This window comes from Rissa tridactyla, chromosome 2 (genome assembly GCF_028500815.1).
Source record: "Rissa tridactyla isolate bRisTri1 chromosome 2, bRisTri1.patW.cur.20221130, whole genome shotgun sequence".
Classification (NCBI taxonomy): domain Eukaryota; kingdom Metazoa; phylum Chordata; class Aves; order Charadriiformes; family Laridae; genus Rissa; species Rissa tridactyla.
In genome coordinates, this window is record NC_071467.1 from 80,633,321 (window position 1) to 80,650,205 (window position 16,885).

The window sequence follows — 16,885 nt, forward strand, 5'->3', positions numbered from 1 at the left end:
AAAGTCACCAGTCACTGCAAAACCAAACAATTCTGTCATTTATAACTGTTCATTTTATGGGAAAATGACTATCAGTTAGTTGCATGTCTATCCCGGCACAGCAAACTACCCTTTCTCCCCACCTCCTTTCCCATTCAGTCACTCAATCCCTTCAGAAAGTGTGCTACAAAAAGCCTGCTGAGGGCCTTCTGAAGCAGTTCTGCGTCTCCACTGTTGGTCTTCAGCTTCAGCTGCCACCACATTCCTCCACTTGTAACACTTTGGGGAGTAGTTTTGTTTTGTCTATTCATGGTGTTCTGACTGGCCTTGTTCACAAAACCTCAATATTAATAAAAGCAAAATTTTATTCTTTGGGATGTTTGCAATATTCAGTTTTTTACTGAATACTTCATTACCTAGCTTTAAATAATCTAAATATCTTACAATACATGAAAACATTAATACTCTTAGATACATTAAAATAATAGTAAGAGAGAACTATTTCCTGAATATAATTTAGAAATAAAAATAGTGTTGGTGAATCAATGGGAAACAATAATGTTTCTAAATATATTACAAGGAATATTGCCTCATGAATGAATGATGAAGGAGTTAATTCATTTAATTATGTATGAAAAAGGAGGAAACTAGATTTTAATCCTGCCAAAACAATCACAGTTGGAGAGAACTGATGGCTTAAAGCTAGTACAGAAAAAATGGCATAAAAGGAGCAAAGGCTTGATTCCTCTCACTTTAGCAAAAAAAAAAAAGTAATATATTTCTGAAAAAAAAACTCATATACAAATGTTCATTAACAGATATAGGAAATTATTTAGAATCCTTCATTGGTGGGCTTGACACATATTTAGGGAAAACCCCTAAAAAAGCCCACCAGATGTTTGGAAAAGTCAGTAAAAGTATTTCTATCTTTGAATGTTATATATAACAGATTTGAAACAGAATGGTTGTGTTAAATAGCAGATACATTTATCAAATACAGCACAAGATATAACAGATGAAACCCACAGCGAAGCATAGAATTTGAGAGCTTGGGAGTAATTATAATCCTTGTAGTAGATGTTCATATGGAATGAAATGATTGGAAATACAATTATTTTTTACCTCAAAAGGATAAAGCCACATGCTAACTCCCTTGCATGCTATGAAATATGACAAAAGTTAAGCCAGTGAAAAAAAAAGGAATTGATGAATAAGATAACTAAAGTACTTTGTACTGCAATTTTGTCATGAAAGTTGGTCTGGGCCCTAGTTAGTCACGGGGTGACACTTGTTAGTGAAAATAGCATCACAGTAGATAATTTCCTACATGTCTTGCAATTCTAGCTTCTTACAGCCTAACGTTATCTGCATTTGTAAGAAAAAAAATATTTTTGTGGTATGATAGATCTGTCAAACCTGTGCAATATCTCTTGATATTTACCCTACTAAAAAGGGCAATCAGTTAAATCAGAAATTATTACTTCCAGGTGAACTAAAACTGTAAGAAAACTATTATCACCCTCAAGATGGCTAACTGGATTTGGTCCTCTCCTGTAGCATAACAATAATTTTTATATCTCATTGTTGTTAGACCTGACTTTTAATTATTACAGAAGCTTAGAAGTTAGTCACTGTAGTCAACCGCAGAAATAGACAGTAGTTCAAAGTAACCAAATTCCACACAAGAGACATGAATGGAATTCCAGTAAAGTGACAAAATGCAGTATGTACTGCAGCAAGTTCGAAAAGAATGGCTTTTTTTCTGACAAAATGTTGGGACAGGTTGTGATAGCAGTGCTATTGATTCATGGCTCAACCCAGCAATCAAAGTCTATGAAGAATGTTCTAAATGAGCAGACAGAGCTTGAAGCAACATGTTAGCTGAAATACCCAAGCATGGAAAAGTTGCTTTTATAATGAAATGGTTATTTGTCATGCAGTCTCCATAGTATGATGAAGATCCTAAAATTCCATATTTGGCTAGAGGACACAATTTGGACCTAATGTTCACTGCATGCCACAAAGACAAGTCGTCACAAGAGCTGCTGTCATCCCTATGGAAGGCACCTTTGTAAAGCCCTTGCAGACATGACAAATCAAAAACTTCTTAAAAGTTGTGCAGATTTCCAAACCTATTGGACAAGTTTGTAAGTCTAGAGTAAACCTGGGCCAATATAGTTCGTAGGTGTCATGCAGGAAATACTTCTATTATGTGAAAGCAGTAAACAGGAAAGAAATTTAGGCACATAATTTGAATACGAAAATTTCAAGTATTTGCTTCTTGAGACCTAATATGAAATCTTTTACTAAGAAGCATTGATAATTTAAATTTTAGGGCTTAGGTAAAAACACTAAACATTTGCTTACTAAATGAACTACAATCAGTATCTATTGCATCCTGCTTGTTCCTGATCTGGCTGCTCTATTGCTAGAGATTTACTGTCAAAAAGTCATTTCCCACCTCCTATCAATATGAAAGAGTCAATTGGTGAAACTTCAAGGCTATGCACTAATAACAATGACAACTGGAATGACTGGATGTAGCCTTCTACCTGTAAAAGGACTATTTTGGGCTATTAATCTGTACCAAAGGGCAGAATCATTTTAGCAAAATGCAAAAAATAGCTTGTGTCCTACAATTATGCTAAGGCCTAGAAGTTTGTAGGCATTTCCTGGGAGCGCTGCCAACTGAATACAGCTCCTGTCCCACATTATCTGCTCCTCCTCTGAGAGAACTGAGAGGCGGGGATACGGCGTAAGCCACGCAGAGCACAGGATCTGTAAACTTGCTTTGCATAGAAACTGAACAGCCCTTTATCCCAGAATCAAAGCATGCACAGATGATGTCTTCAGTCTTGTGTACAAGTACTGGCAAAGGGGCTAAGGGCTAGAAAGACTTGGAAGCTGAAGTCCTGCATTTCCGCCTTTAGAAACAGCAGCTGAGACCCTGGAGGGAATGTGGAACACCAAGTGACTCTGCGGGTCCTGAATGGTCTCCCAGTTGCTGAACGTCTTAGGAAGCAACTGGCTCTAACTGGGGTTAATATGCCAATAGCAGTATGTGCAGGATACCTTTCAGGGTCAACATCAAAAACTTACCACTGTTCTGCCCGAGGGTTCTACTCCAAGTAGACTATTCAATTGAAAATAGGAAACTAGGACTAGCCGTGAAATTAGCTGCTAAATAGAAAAGAGAGCAAGCACATGAGGAACAAAAAGCTGGCAATGGTTGCATTTTGCTCAATTAGCTTACTGTGGTACAATGGGGAAAAGGGGATATACCAAGCAGGATGAAGGAAAAGAAAAGAGGACTTGTCTTTTAATTGAAAAATTGGAGAGGACAGAAAAAAACCCGTCTATTTACTGTCCTCTATCCACAGAACATTGCTGCAGCTGCTGCTCTTTTTTTTCTGCTGAAAGCCAAGTGGCTTCCCAGGCGTGGCAAGGAATTTGACTTTCTGCTTATGAGCAGAGGAAACACTAGGAAACTTTGTTCCATGTTGGTCAGTTCTTTCCCTTTGCAGCAGCTCCTGGAAGAAGGCAAGGCTGACAATTCATGGCTGCGCACCCCCCCAAAATTCATTCCAACTACGTAATGTCAGGAATAACATCTGTTGCTACTGTCTAGCTAATAGTACAATCAACTAGGATGACAATGTTGACCAACTGCTACTAAGGAATGACAAATCCTCACCTGGAAGTTGACCTCCCTAAACAAAGCCATTCGCTTACCAATCTGAACAAATCACATGTTACGTATAGAGACCACAGGCAACAGTGAAATATCTGCAGACAGTGAAGGATATGCTAAAAAGATCAAAGTGGAGACAAAGCCTTGATAAAACCAAGGGAAAGGAGAAAGCATTATATATGTATATACCTAGAAATAAATGGGTCTTAATAAGTCTCATTGGGAATTTGGAAAGCCTTATTCTGAGCAAATCTGTTCTTTCCGAATTAAACAAATCTGGGGGATCTGTTTGGGCATTCATGCAGTCTAGATCCACTGCAGCAGAACAGTTTTTACTGGTACCCTGACTGAAAACTCTATATGTCTTGGAAGTGTTTCTTTATTGAGCTCTCAAATGAACCTGGAAAAACTCAAGGTCCAATTGTAAATATCATCCGGCTGAAAAACCAACACTCCTTGGTGTTGCATTCTTGGGGATGCATTCTTGGGGAACCATCAACCTATGAAGACTTAAGTCATATAAAACCAACAAACTTATGAGTTACATAGGTTGCTATCAAAACTAACTTCCAAGCACCAGATGCAAGAGTATTGTAAATATTTTTAAAAATTGACAGTTTTTAAATGACTCAAGCTGCAGTTAAGTTCTGTGTATAGAAAAGGAACTACGCGTTTTTGGTTTGTTTATTGCATAAGCAATTACTCAAATTTTTTCAATCTCCGTTACAAGATATTGATTGACAGACGTGATACAGACATAGGCATCCAAGATGCTTTCCAATCTGGGCAACTCTAAACCAGCAGGCTGATGAAGTTACATGCCCACAAGTACACAAGCAGCAGAACTGATTTAAATGCCCTCTTCTGGGAGATAACTCTTGAAGCAGGATGCCATTTGTTTTAAGCTTCACTTTTGATTGACTTTTCACTTTGTCTAGGCTCATAAATTACAATTCTATTTTACGCATGGCTCTTGTGTGCTGCTCTATGCCAATTCTTGCACACTATTTTGACAACTGATTGTAGGCAAGCCAGTACAATTAACAGACTACTACCGTTAAAGCAGAAGGATAATTGTCAACTGGACTGAACACCGCTTTGACACTAAGTGAACAGTTTTCTCCTAAATGTAGTACGGGGTGTGTCAAAAATGCTTGGTACAAGTAAGTGACATAATGTAAGGCTGTCTGCTGATCTATTGGCACTCATTAACGTAATAGCTTAATTGGTGGCCTATTTTTCTGAGTTTCCATCATGATGACACAAAACAGTGGTCTGTATTTAAAGATACATACGGTACACTTTTTATGTATGCACAGTACACTTTTTTCTCTGGACATGCTAGTGCTTTTTAGGCATGAAGGGCAGAGGTTGTTCTGACAGAAGCTGTCTGTATATTATGATCAAATAAGATATCACTGATGTCTTCAATGCATAAAATGTCATGATGTTGGAATACTGTCCAGTAGTAGTCATACACACAGATTGTTGAGAGCGTTGGTAACATAAGCTTGATAGGGGCCCACCTTGCTGTTGGCAATCTTTTGTTCTATAACATCATTGAACAGTAGCAAGAAATGGGCAGATCTACAAAGGATGTCAGGCTTGATGTAGAAGCTTTCCTTTAGGGGTTAATATGGTTTGCATATAGAGGTTTTTGGCAGTATGGTACATTCAGAACAATGGGAATGATATGACACAAGGTTGCACCGTTCAGTTGCTTAGTTTAAAGAGACAAAACTAGGAAAGCAAGATTCTGGAAGCCTAAGAAGGAAATACATACACCGTTAAGCTCTTTATGCTTTCTCAAGTGTAAGCAACAACTGTGTTACAGCTTCTGCTTTGAAGCCAGCCACGCTAACTCTTCATTGTTTCAGTTGATCTAGATCATTGGAGCCCAATTTCTTAACTTAAACTTACATAGACTTGAAACCAGACGGTCTTCCTTCTAAAGATTAACATGTGAGACAGTAGAAGGTGGAAATCAACATGAAAAGGAAAATGCTGAATTTGTCTCTTGAGCTTTTTTCCTAAAATGCTCTTAAAGCTAAAGGAAGATGGAGGAGACATATTTAACTCCTCATCAATTAAGATGAACTCATCTAGTGTTGTCAGTCTTCTTACCTGGGGGAAAAAAATCATGTCCCTCTTCTTTAGTTACCTGGAAGCATACCCTAATCAAAACCTAGTCTTCCAAAATTCAGGGATGGAAACAGTGGTATACAAAAGTTAAATGATCAAGAATATGTAATTTGATCTCTTGTGGAGTGAGGAGCACACTGCAGAATGTCTAAAGGAAAAGTTTTTTTACCAGCAGAATAAGTCATGCCACCTTGAGAATAACTGATTTAAAATGAGGAGGAAATCACCTATAGAGGCTTTAGCATCCATTGCCCTACTGTTAGGATTTCAGGATATGATTCAGCTAGGCTGCGATCTTATAATGAATGTGCATGTTGTTTTCAACCAGGCTTAGTAACTCCAATTCTTTCAGAAAGCCTCTGAAGCACTGCACACATTTCTGCATGGGAAATCTTGGACAATTAGGAAAATACTTTTTAAAAGCCCAGTATGGCCTCAATGTTAATGCTAGTGATAGAAAATCTGAAATCAGGGTGTGCACGCGTGCATCGATTTATGTGTATGCATACTTATGGAGAGAACAAGTGTTTCTGAAAACCTGGATAGCAAAGGCAATGGGGTGACTTATCTGAGATGCAGCTGAGTGGTTCAGCTGCCAATAATTGTACAATAATGTAGAATTATGAGTGCTTAAGTGTAAAAAGAAAAAACAACACTTCATTAGGCTGAGGTTAGTCAACAGATGGCGTATAGACCACCAATAGTCTATAAAACATCAGACGGCTGGTGTAATTTCTACACATAACAGAAGTGTCCTTGACATTGACAAGTCAGTACATGCCACGTAGCAGAACTGGGAGCTGGATTTTTATAGAGATATCACATCATTGAAATGGTGAGAATAAAAAAAAAAGTGGTTTGGTTATAAATAAAATCAGGATGGTTAACATTTTTGGTAAGTGATATGCAAAAACACACAAGCTGGTCTGCAGGTTATTAAAAACTTGCTTGATTCTTTGTGTAAAGGTTTGACAGTCACAACCACACAAGCAGGAAAAGTTTATTTGTAGTGACCATCAAACACTGGCCCTTTACAGTTTTTGATTAAACCTCTCCTTGCAGGTGCTAACTAAGAGTATCTGTGAAATGTTATGTCCTGAAAATGCTGCTCCCACTTTGCCAATAGAATGTAAAGGTCTTACCAGTGGAAGTATGGAAAAAATATTTTCAAGTAGAGTAGCAAGATTTTACATAGGTGATAGTTCATCTACTATCAGATACTAAAAAATTTTACTGTTTTTCAGAAAAGTAGAAAAGATGATTATTGTGGTTTAACCCCAGATAGCAACTAGGATTACACAGCCACTCACTCACCCCCTGCATGGCAGGATGGGGAAGAGAATTGGAAGAGTAAAAGTGAGAAAAACTCATGGGTTGAGATAAAGGCAGTTTAATAGGTAGAGCAAAAGCCGCGCATGCAAGCAAAGCAAAACAAGGAATTCATTCACTGCTACCCATGGGCAGGCAGGTGTTCAGCCATCCCCAGGAAAGCAGGGCTCCACCACGAGTAAGGGTTACTTGGGAAGACAAATGCCATCAGTCTGAATGTCTCCCCCTTCCTTCTTCTTCCCCCAGCTTTATATGCTGAGCATGACATCACATGGTCTGGAACATCCCTTTGGTCAGTTGGGGTCAGCTGTCCCAGCTGTGTCCCCTCCCAACTTCTTCTGCACTCCCAGCCTAAATCCTGTTGGGGTGGTGTGAGGAGCTGCAAAGGCCTTGAGAACTTAGCAACAACCAAACCCACTAGTGCGCTATCAACACCATTCCCATCCCAAATCCAAAACACAGCACCACACCAGCTGCCAGTAAGAAAATCAACTCCACACAGCCTAAACCAGGACAATGATGAAGAGGCAAAGGCAGAAGTTTCAAAAGCTGACGGAACTCATACAGTGAAACAAGAACTTGATTTTATAGTATAAGGAATTGGTGCACGTAGGCTCAGTACTGTTCAAGACAACTTTTCGAAAAGATATGGATGCTTTGGCAGAAAAGAGGGAGATAATAATGATAATGGTTGGAAAATGCCTCAGTGCTAGTCTACAGATAAGAGATGTATCTTGTGCTTGGAGAATAATTTGAAATTGACAAATGTTGTTGTAACACAAGCACCATTTAGATCACAAACCAGATAGCAACTTGGAGGTGGTACACATTAATAACTTTGATTGCTTTCCTTAACTGCTACAAACTTAAAAGAAGCCTTGTCATCTTAAAAGCACAGTAGCAACTGGCATGGCCTTTGCTACTAGTACTTCTGCCTTGTTTTATACATTCATTTGGAAGCCCCCAAAAGCCCGCTGCAGAAAAATAACGTTTGTTGGAAGCAGTTCTTGAAGGCTGGCTGGCTAGGCTGAAGAGAAGTCTACATGCATTTTCCATGGGGAACTCTTGTCCTCACACTATCTTTTATGTTCTGTGATTCGTTTTGTGAAATGGATAGTGAAGCTTGTGAACAACTATGAGAACTCTGTTGTAAAAACCTGGTTGTTGGGTGGGTTTTGCGTTGGGTTTTTTTTAATAATTGAAGGCTTTTTTGGTTCTGAGCAAGGAGACAACTCAGACCGACCGCGCAGGCCAGTATCATCTCCTGTCTGGTAGCTTGTCCAAAATAATGAGTTTCTAGTTTACTTCTCATGAAAGCTTGTAAATATCAGTGACTTTAAATGAAACCGTTGCCCTGCTTTCTTGAATGTCTTATAGAAATGGGGCAAACTTGTTTTTTGTTTTCTTCATTAAGTGGACAGCCAATGCTGCAGGAAAAGAACTCAAGCAGTATCCAGTTTGCATATTCCTTTAGGGATGTAACATGAGGTGACATGTGACACTTCTCAGCCTGGACACTGAAGGCTGGGCACTGGGCAAGCTTCTTTCCTCACAAGAGATCTCTTTGACAGGAATAAAGACCTTTGTGCCTTGATATACTGATTTTAGAGTGACCACTCAATTGGAGTAAGACCAAATACAAAGAAAAATAAAGAACATTCAAATGAAACAACACTTCTCTTAGGGCATTTATTTTACTGGGGTGTAAATCTTTCTGAACAATTTGCTTACATAAAATTAAATGCATTTTTATATATATAAATATATATATGTATATAAAGTAGATTCAGAAATTAAGCATTATTTCAGCATCAGTTTTTAAAACTCCTGGTGTACAATTGAAATAAACGCTCATTTTAATCTTGACCCTAACACTACTGATATTTAGCAGGTTACAGCATCCTTCAAATATCTTTTTTATGAAGAATAATATTCTTTCCTTTCCTGCATTTACCATGCAATTGGTGCAAAAATACTTGCAGGTTGACAAAAACCAAGACAAGAAAAGTAGGAGCTGAGGATGGAGACCATGGCTATTCCCAAATAGGCTTCCAAAGTAGGCAAACTCATGCAAACTTTCAATGTGCAACGTTGTCCACATAGACAATTCATAGCTTGTTTGTTTGTTGGGTTTGGGTTTTTTTTTTTGAGTTTCAAGCCTAAAATGATCAAGAAGAACCAGACTAAGAAACTTAATTTCCTAATATCAAAACATTAAATCTGGTATTTGATATCTAAGGTGGATACCTGTGAATGAAATCCTCGTTTTATTACAGTGTGTTAGGTAACTTTGTCACAATGTCATTTTCCTATATTTGTCTCTTTGTTTTAACTTACCCTTCAGCAAATATTCCATCTTCAACATTGACATGAAAACAACTGTATTGCTACAATCCTTTTGAACACTGCAAAGAATATGAGCATATTTGGCTTTTGAAGGTTTCTCTGTTAGGGCCACCTTTGCTGCAGGTGAAGAACTCAACGTGCAACTAGTCGATCTCAATCACCTTCACAGTGATGAGAGGCTCTTGTAGTGGGGGACATCCCCCACTACATGGATGCTCAGGGCATCCATGTGTTAGAGAAAAAACAAAACCAGCATCTCCTGCAATTCAGCAGATAAGAGGGACAAACTTCAGTCATAGAGCCTTCAAAATCGTTCAAATGAATCTTGGCTTTTGAGCACCCGCTGACAAACTGTACAGTATGCCAGATAAGCAACTAAGTGAAAACAGAGGGTCAGTATCTTACTTTCAATAGCTGATGAAAAGTCTTCCAAAGCTTTTACCAGTGTTGGACAGCATATCAAAGTCTTAATTCAAATTCAGAAAACAAATAATCTTGAGCACTTCTTGCTCTCCAGCCACTGAACGCTCAAATTATGGAGATTCCAGACCTATATGTCTTTGCTTATTACATTCGCTCTTTCCATTCACTTACCTCATTTTCTCATATTCTTATGCATTTTTTTCTGTGCTGATGTACAACATCCTATTCCAACTCCCAGGTCAACTCACTGCTTGCTAGAGAACAGCAGTATTTGTCCCAGTCATGTTTTTTGCTAGGTGGATGGTGCTAGGCCAGCTAGAAAGGAATTCACATTGCAACCACTTATGCCAGTGGGGTGCTAATTTGGAACCCTTTCCCGTGCCCGCTGCCTGAAAGAAAAACATTAAAAAAAAAATATCTTTTCAGTCAAACTAATCTCTTCTCTGTAACAGAGAAATTAGGGCAGGGGTAGTTGCACAAAAGCTTTTTCATCAAGCCATACAACTTCAGATAAATAGAAACCTTGGGAACCTTGTGGACGACTTCCACATCATGTGACCATGATTAACAGAACCACATTTCTCTTGAAGATACCTTTGCTTTTAATGCTTATCAAAAGTTTGGGAGTTTAATTTCTGAAGCTGTACTTCTGCGTTTCAAGTGTACTAATAAGCAACATTTCTGACCGTTTACCACAAAAATTTGAGATGTGCTACTCAGCTTTCTCAATTTGTGCAACTGCTGAAATTGCCTACTTTGCCACTCTCTTCAACGATAACTACACACAATCTTATTCTGGCAGTTTAACACGAGGACCAAGACTGTGCTGGGATGTCCCTTAACCAAGCATCTGATTGCACTTTTCCATCATGAGCTGTTTCCTTTATTTTATGTTAATTGGATTGGTCCATGACACGGAATATTTTGGAGCGTCCCTGTGATCACCGAAAAACCATCAACGATACAAACAGCAGTGTAATGGATCCTCCAGCTGTAAGTGCTTCTCCTTTGAAACCACGGGTAGACGTGCTCTCACCGAGGACGAGGGAGCCGGTGTGGCCTCGCACCGAGCCTCCCGGGCAGGAGCACAGGCCACTCGCCACCTCCCGCCGGTCCGGTCCGGTCCGGGGGCGGCCCCCACGGACCCCTGGACCGACGGCTCAACCTCCGCACACCGCCGAGCCGGCAGCCGGGCTGCCCCGCAGCAGCTGCGTGTGAGGGCAAAAGTCAGCCGGAAGCGGTTAAAAATAATAATAATAATAATATTAAAAAATAAATAAACCGACAACCCCCAGGCCGCGGCCGCGCCTCCGCCGGCCGCCGGGCAACGGCCGCCAGGGACGCCCGCGCCCCGCCCCCGCCGGCGCCCCAGCCAATGGGAAGCGGGCTCGGCGCGAGCGCCCCGCCCCATCCCGAGCGGTGCCGGACTCAGCCGGAGATTCCCGAGCTCCCCCCTTGTTCCTCGGGCGGGGACTCGCTTCCTTTCCCGGCTCCCCCTTCCCACCCTCCTCCTCCTCCCAGGCAAGATGGAGGACGACGGTGGCTGCGGCCACCGGCAGCACGGCGGCTAGCGCGGCTGCTGCTCCTCCGGCTCGCTCCCTCGGAAAAAAAAAAAAAAAATACAACCCAAAAAAAGGAAAAAGGGAAAAAAAATTAAGGCTGAAAGAGTTCCTTCTTTCTCCGCCCACCGGCTGCGCGGACCGCTGGCCCTCCCCATGCCGTCGTCGTCGTCGCCCTCCTCCTCCTCCTCCTCCCGCGATTGTCTGCGCTCCGGCTGCCGCCCGCCCGCCCGCCCCGACTCCCTGCATGCACACGCCGCCTCCTAGGTGGCTGCGGGGGGTGGGCGCTCCCGGCGCTGCCATTCCGCACATACCTTCATGTCCCTGCGCTCGCCCGCCGCTGCTGCTGCCGCCGCCCCGCATCGCTCGCCCGCTCCGGCTGCCGCCCTAACGGCCGCTGCCGCCCGGAGGTGAAGCCGGCACCCGCGGTGGGGTTGGCGGTGGGTCTCGCCCGGAGGAGCCGCCGCCGCACGCAGCAGCCATGAGCAGCGCCGCTACCGCCACCTCCGCCGCCGCCGCCGCCGCCACCACGGCTGGCAGCGGCGCGGGGGAAGGGGCCGAGGAGGCGGCCAAGGACTCGGCGGACATCGCGGCGTTCTTCCGATCCGGTGAGTGCGGCCCCGTCCCGGGGCCGGGGTGTGTGTGGGAGGAAGGGGCAGCGGCGAGGCCGCGGCGGCGAAAGGTGGAGGGAAGCGGCGCCTTCCTCCCGGAGCTGGGAGAGGGGGGCGAGGGCAGCCAGCCGGCTTTGTCAGGTGGCTCCCGTCGCCGGCGGGGCCGCCTCAGCAGTGCCCCGTTCCTCGGGGAGGCGGCAGTGCGGGGCCCGGCCCGCGTAGGGGCGGCCTGGCCGGGTGGCAGCGGGGAAGAAAGCCGAGCCCCCCTCGTCCCCTGCCCGGGGGGGCAGCGGGGCTTCCACTTGGGCCCGGCAACTCGCGGGCGGGACGCCACCCTTTGCCGGCAGATACGCGGCGTGAAAACGGGTGCGGCGGGCGGCCCGGCCCGGCCTGGCGCGTGTGCGGGGCCGGGTGCTGCCCTGAGGCGGTGTCGCCGATGACAGGTGCGACTCTCCCTGCCATGCCGGCCCGATAACGGGCGCGTAACCGGGGCCGGGCGGATGGTGTTCCCCCCCCCGAAAACGTCCCGCCGGCGGACGAGGGCGGAGGAGCCGCCGCGGGTCCGGGCAGCCCTGGGTGTCGGAGGGGCGGGGAAGGGGAGCCGCGGGGAGCGGGCTGCGCTGGCCCGCGGCCCCCCGGGGAGGCGGGCGGGGATGACACCGCTATAAAAGGCCGCCGGTTGGGGCTCCGCCGGTGCCGTGGTGCTGGGTGGCGGCCGAGGGCAGGGGGTGGGAGAGGGCAGCGGGGTGTTGATAGCGGGAAGGGAAAAGACAAAAAGCGAAGCCCACGTTAAGGGACGTCCCTGCCTCGGCTGAGGCGGGGCAGCGGCTGTCGGGCGCTGCCGAGCTGGGAAGCTAGGCTCGGTGCGGCGGCTCGGGAAGGGAAGGGGTGGGGGGAGCCAGTTGACAGGCTGCCGGCATTAAAAAAAAAAAAAAAAAATTAAAAAAATGGAGGCCGCCTTCTCCCTCGGTGTTTACCCTCGGCACGCAACCGGGCGGCTGCCCCCCGCCATCGAGACGTTGTCCCCCGGGGAATGGCGGCGGGGACGGTGAGGGAGGGCAGGGTTGCCGGGGCCGCACGAACCGCCGGCGGCGGGGACAGAGCCCTGCGGGCAGCCTGGGCGGCGGCGGCGGCGGCTGAGCCTTCCCTCCGGTGCCGGCTGCCCTCCCCCGAGCGGCGGCGGTGGCGGCTCCTCCCCTCCTTCTCTCCCTCCGCTCCCCTCCGCCGGCGGCTCCGCACCCCCCCGGGCACCCCGTCCATCGCTGCCGGGCGGGGCGGCTGGGGCAGGGCTGGGCACTTGCTGCCTTTGGGTGCCTAAAAAAGGAGCGGCAAGCAAGGAAAATGCAGACTCACGGCTGGAAAGATGAGGGGGATTGCCGATTTCGTGCGTTTAAAAAAGAAAAATAATAAAACAGAAATTGGCAGTAATAATAATAAAAGGTGTGTTAATTGGTTTTTTAAGGAAAGTCCGCGAGGGAAGTGGGAAACGGCGTAATCAGTGCCGCTCGCGGTCGGGGCTTGCTGTTGAATGTGTTTGATTTAATGAGGGTGAAGGAGGAGGTGTGATTTGCGGCAGGCATCCCCGAAGCAGGGTTCAGAGCTGCCTCTGCTTGGACAGACGGTCCACACAGGGGGCTGCGTCCCCTCTGAAGGGCCTGATGCTCCCTAGGCAACCTCTTTCACATGACAGTAATGAGTGTGAAACTCCTTGTTGAGTCAAGATGCTGGCCTTAGTGGGTTTCGTCCTGGCAGAAGGACTGAGCTTTGTCATTCTCAGGAAGAAAAATCCCGTTGAAAGCAAAATGACAGATTACAACGGTAGACTTACAGTCTGCATAATGTAGTTACAAATGGGTACGTGTGTAGTAATCTTCCAGTTTTGGAAGACCCTGCCAGCTGTATTAATAGTCAACTTCCACATTTGTGTGTGGGTAGAGGGATGACACAGAGTTGATAAGCTCGTAAGTGGTGCAGTGATGACTTCTGATACTGATAACTTCTAATAAAGGGGAAGCTGCACTGAGCTCAGTCTTGCAGCAACCGAAAATCTTAAAGCAGTAGAAGGACATGTCAAATGCTTATCAAAAAACTCTTGGAGCATATTTAACAACTGGCAGTCTCATTTCTGTATTTACATGTGGAGGTTATCTGGTTCAGCCTGGGCTGTGACATACACTGGAAAATGTTCTGGCATCTCTTGTGGGTGTTTGGTATTGGGAAGAGCTTTTTATACTCTGCCTCTGTATATGATCCACTCATTTATAAGGAAAGGGTCTATTAAGAGATCTCCGGTGCTTCCCTTTGTTTGAACAGGAGGCACATTTTTTTTTTTCAGTGAAACACAATGGACACAGTGATCAATGAACAGCAAAAAACTTCATTCGGTGTATGTGGGAGCAGACAAAATATTTTTCTCTTTGCAGTATTTACAATGACAAATGCTTCCTTTTTCCTGTCACTTGCAGAGAATGTCAGCAAAGCTGTAGCTGTTGCTTAAAAGAGAAAATGAGTAAAAATGTTACAATGTTTTCCAGGAGGAAAAAAAACACCAACAAAAAAAGCCCCACCTGAACAATCAGTTCTAATCTTAGGTTAGTTAAATTAGTCAGTTGAGCTGCCAGTGGGGTTATTGGCTTTCCTCCTCTCCTTTTGTAAGACTATGCCTGAAGTAGAATTAAAGTAGCCTGAAGAATGGAGTGTGGTTATTTGGAAGATGTTTTGTTAGGATATTGAACAGCAGCTAGGTTCACATCACTTGAAATGTGTACATTTTCAGTTTTCACTTTGGTTATGTAAATGTAAACTCACTCTGAGTTGTTGTGGAAATAAGTTGCAATTGAAATGTGAAGAAAGCAGCTGAAGTGGAAGTGAGGTAGTAGCATGAAAACATAAAGATTGTGTGTCTTGAATTTGAATGAGGAATCCCTTTATTGGAATTGGAAGAAATTGAGGCATCTTACTTTGTTATCTATTTGATATCTAAATCTCATTATTTGAAATGGAAAAGACAAGAACACCTTGTTAGATTTGTCACCTTCTTTGTGGCAGGATTAAGAGTAAAACTGCTAAGAAACAGAGTTAAGTGCCGAGCACAGTGATCACATTTTGACAGAGAAAACACAGTGGTTGTAGGAAGTGCCTTTCTGTCCTATATGTAAATTGGAGATTAGAGATGACTATGTAAACTGACAGAAGGGACATGATTTGAGCTGAAGATGTATAGACAAGCGTTCCTTTTTTCGTTTTTAATAAGTGCGCTGGTGTGACTTGAGACGACTAATAAAGTCTCTTAGAATTATGGAAAAACGGACTATTACTGTATGAAAACCCAGTGGCACAGAGTATAAGTGGCTCTGTGGAGGCATGTTAATGCATATGTGAAGTGTACAGGATGTAGTCTGTATGAAAAGGTATTAAGATAAAACTTTCAAAATGTGTTCCAAGTTTCGACTTAAAATCCTATGTAGTCTGAAGGGCTGAAAATGGCAAGCATGAGCGAAGTTGAATTTGAGGGACTGTCATCAAGTCATGGCTTACAGGACAATAACCATATAAGGATTTTGTTTGGTGGTTGTTCTGTTGTTGTTGCTTAAATCTTGATCTTTGCAGCTTTGAGTCCTCAATAATTTAGGAAGGGGACTGTCAACTGACATCTTTAGGATGCAAGAATGAGGACTGTCTAAGTTTAAATCATGCTATTAGAACAGTGACCTCCAAACCAAAGAATTTTTGCTAAATTAAGTTAATGAATTTTGGTTTTGAGCATAATGAACAAAACTTTTTTCATCTAAGTAAGAGATATTGATAGTACATTTTGTAATTAAACTTACCTTTCTGGGATGATGGAGAAATCTATGAACACCAACGGATGCAGAGAAAAAGGCTTGTAAGCACTTCAGTCAACTCCTGACTAGTCAGTATAGCAAGTGACTTTATAAATGACTCTGATAAGTCTCAGTGGAAAAAAACCTGAAGTTATCAACTGATAACTTCACAGTTTTATGATGAAAATGGATGTATTTCCTGTAAGATACATTCAATGTGAGTGGCTTCTGCAGACTGTGCAGTAGCTTCATTCATGTATGGACAAACAATACAGTTTTCAAAACCATTGAGATTTGTGTTGTTACCACCTGTTTATTAGAACACTTGAAATGTTTCCAGAAGGAGCAAAACTTACATACTGAGCAAGGGGCAGGGTCGTTTTGGAGAGACAGAAATGGCAAAACAAAGGAAAAACAAAAGGCCCTGGAAGTCTTGTCATTAGGGTGAATAACTACCCAAGCTTAGCCAGGTCAAATCTGAATATAACTGTTAGTTATCTGTTCTTCATCACTTCATCTGGGAAAACAAAAAGGTGGTAGGATTTTCCATCTAAAAATGAATCTATGCAGGTGGCAGCAGTTCTTTCTTAGGAGGTGGAATAAGTCTGTAAGATGAAAGTGGGTCTGGAGGAGAAAGGTGTCCCAAGTAGAGAGTTCAATGTGCCTTTCACCTCTCCCGAGGTGAAGCCTAAGAACAGGCTAGTAGTCAGAATAGCTTTGAATAGCACCTGGTTCTAACATTGTACACTTAATTTTTCCTGCTTGCGTACATGCTTCTTAATGTAAATGTAATGATAAGAGAATTTAAAACTTGTTTTGAGGTATATGTAGGTACCTAGATGTCCATGTGAGTATTTTAGCAAAATGGGATGCTGAAATCTATTGTGATTATGGGCATGTAGTTGATAACTTCTGCAAGTACTAGTGACTTAAGACTTGGATCAATCTGAGTTCAACCAAGTCTGCCTATAGCAGCCTAGG

At 43.7% G+C, this 16,885-nt stretch overlaps 1 protein-coding gene across 2 annotated transcripts in view; it reads left to right on the forward strand.

Moving 5' to 3' along the window:
- The first annotated feature begins 11,437 nt into the window (after window positions 1-11,437).
- Window positions 11,438-16,885, forward strand: part of TRIO (trio Rho guanine nucleotide exchange factor) — a 258,035-nt gene continuing 252,587 nt past the window's right edge. For both annotated transcript variants that reach the window (XM_054193055.1, XM_054193056.1), the window contains exon 1: window positions 11,438-12,077. In XM_054193055.1, coding sequence (XP_054049030.1) covers window positions 11,951-12,077 — 127 coding nt within the window. In that variant the 5' untranslated portion in view covers window positions 11,438-11,950. The remainder of the gene's footprint in view (window positions 12,078-16,885) is intronic.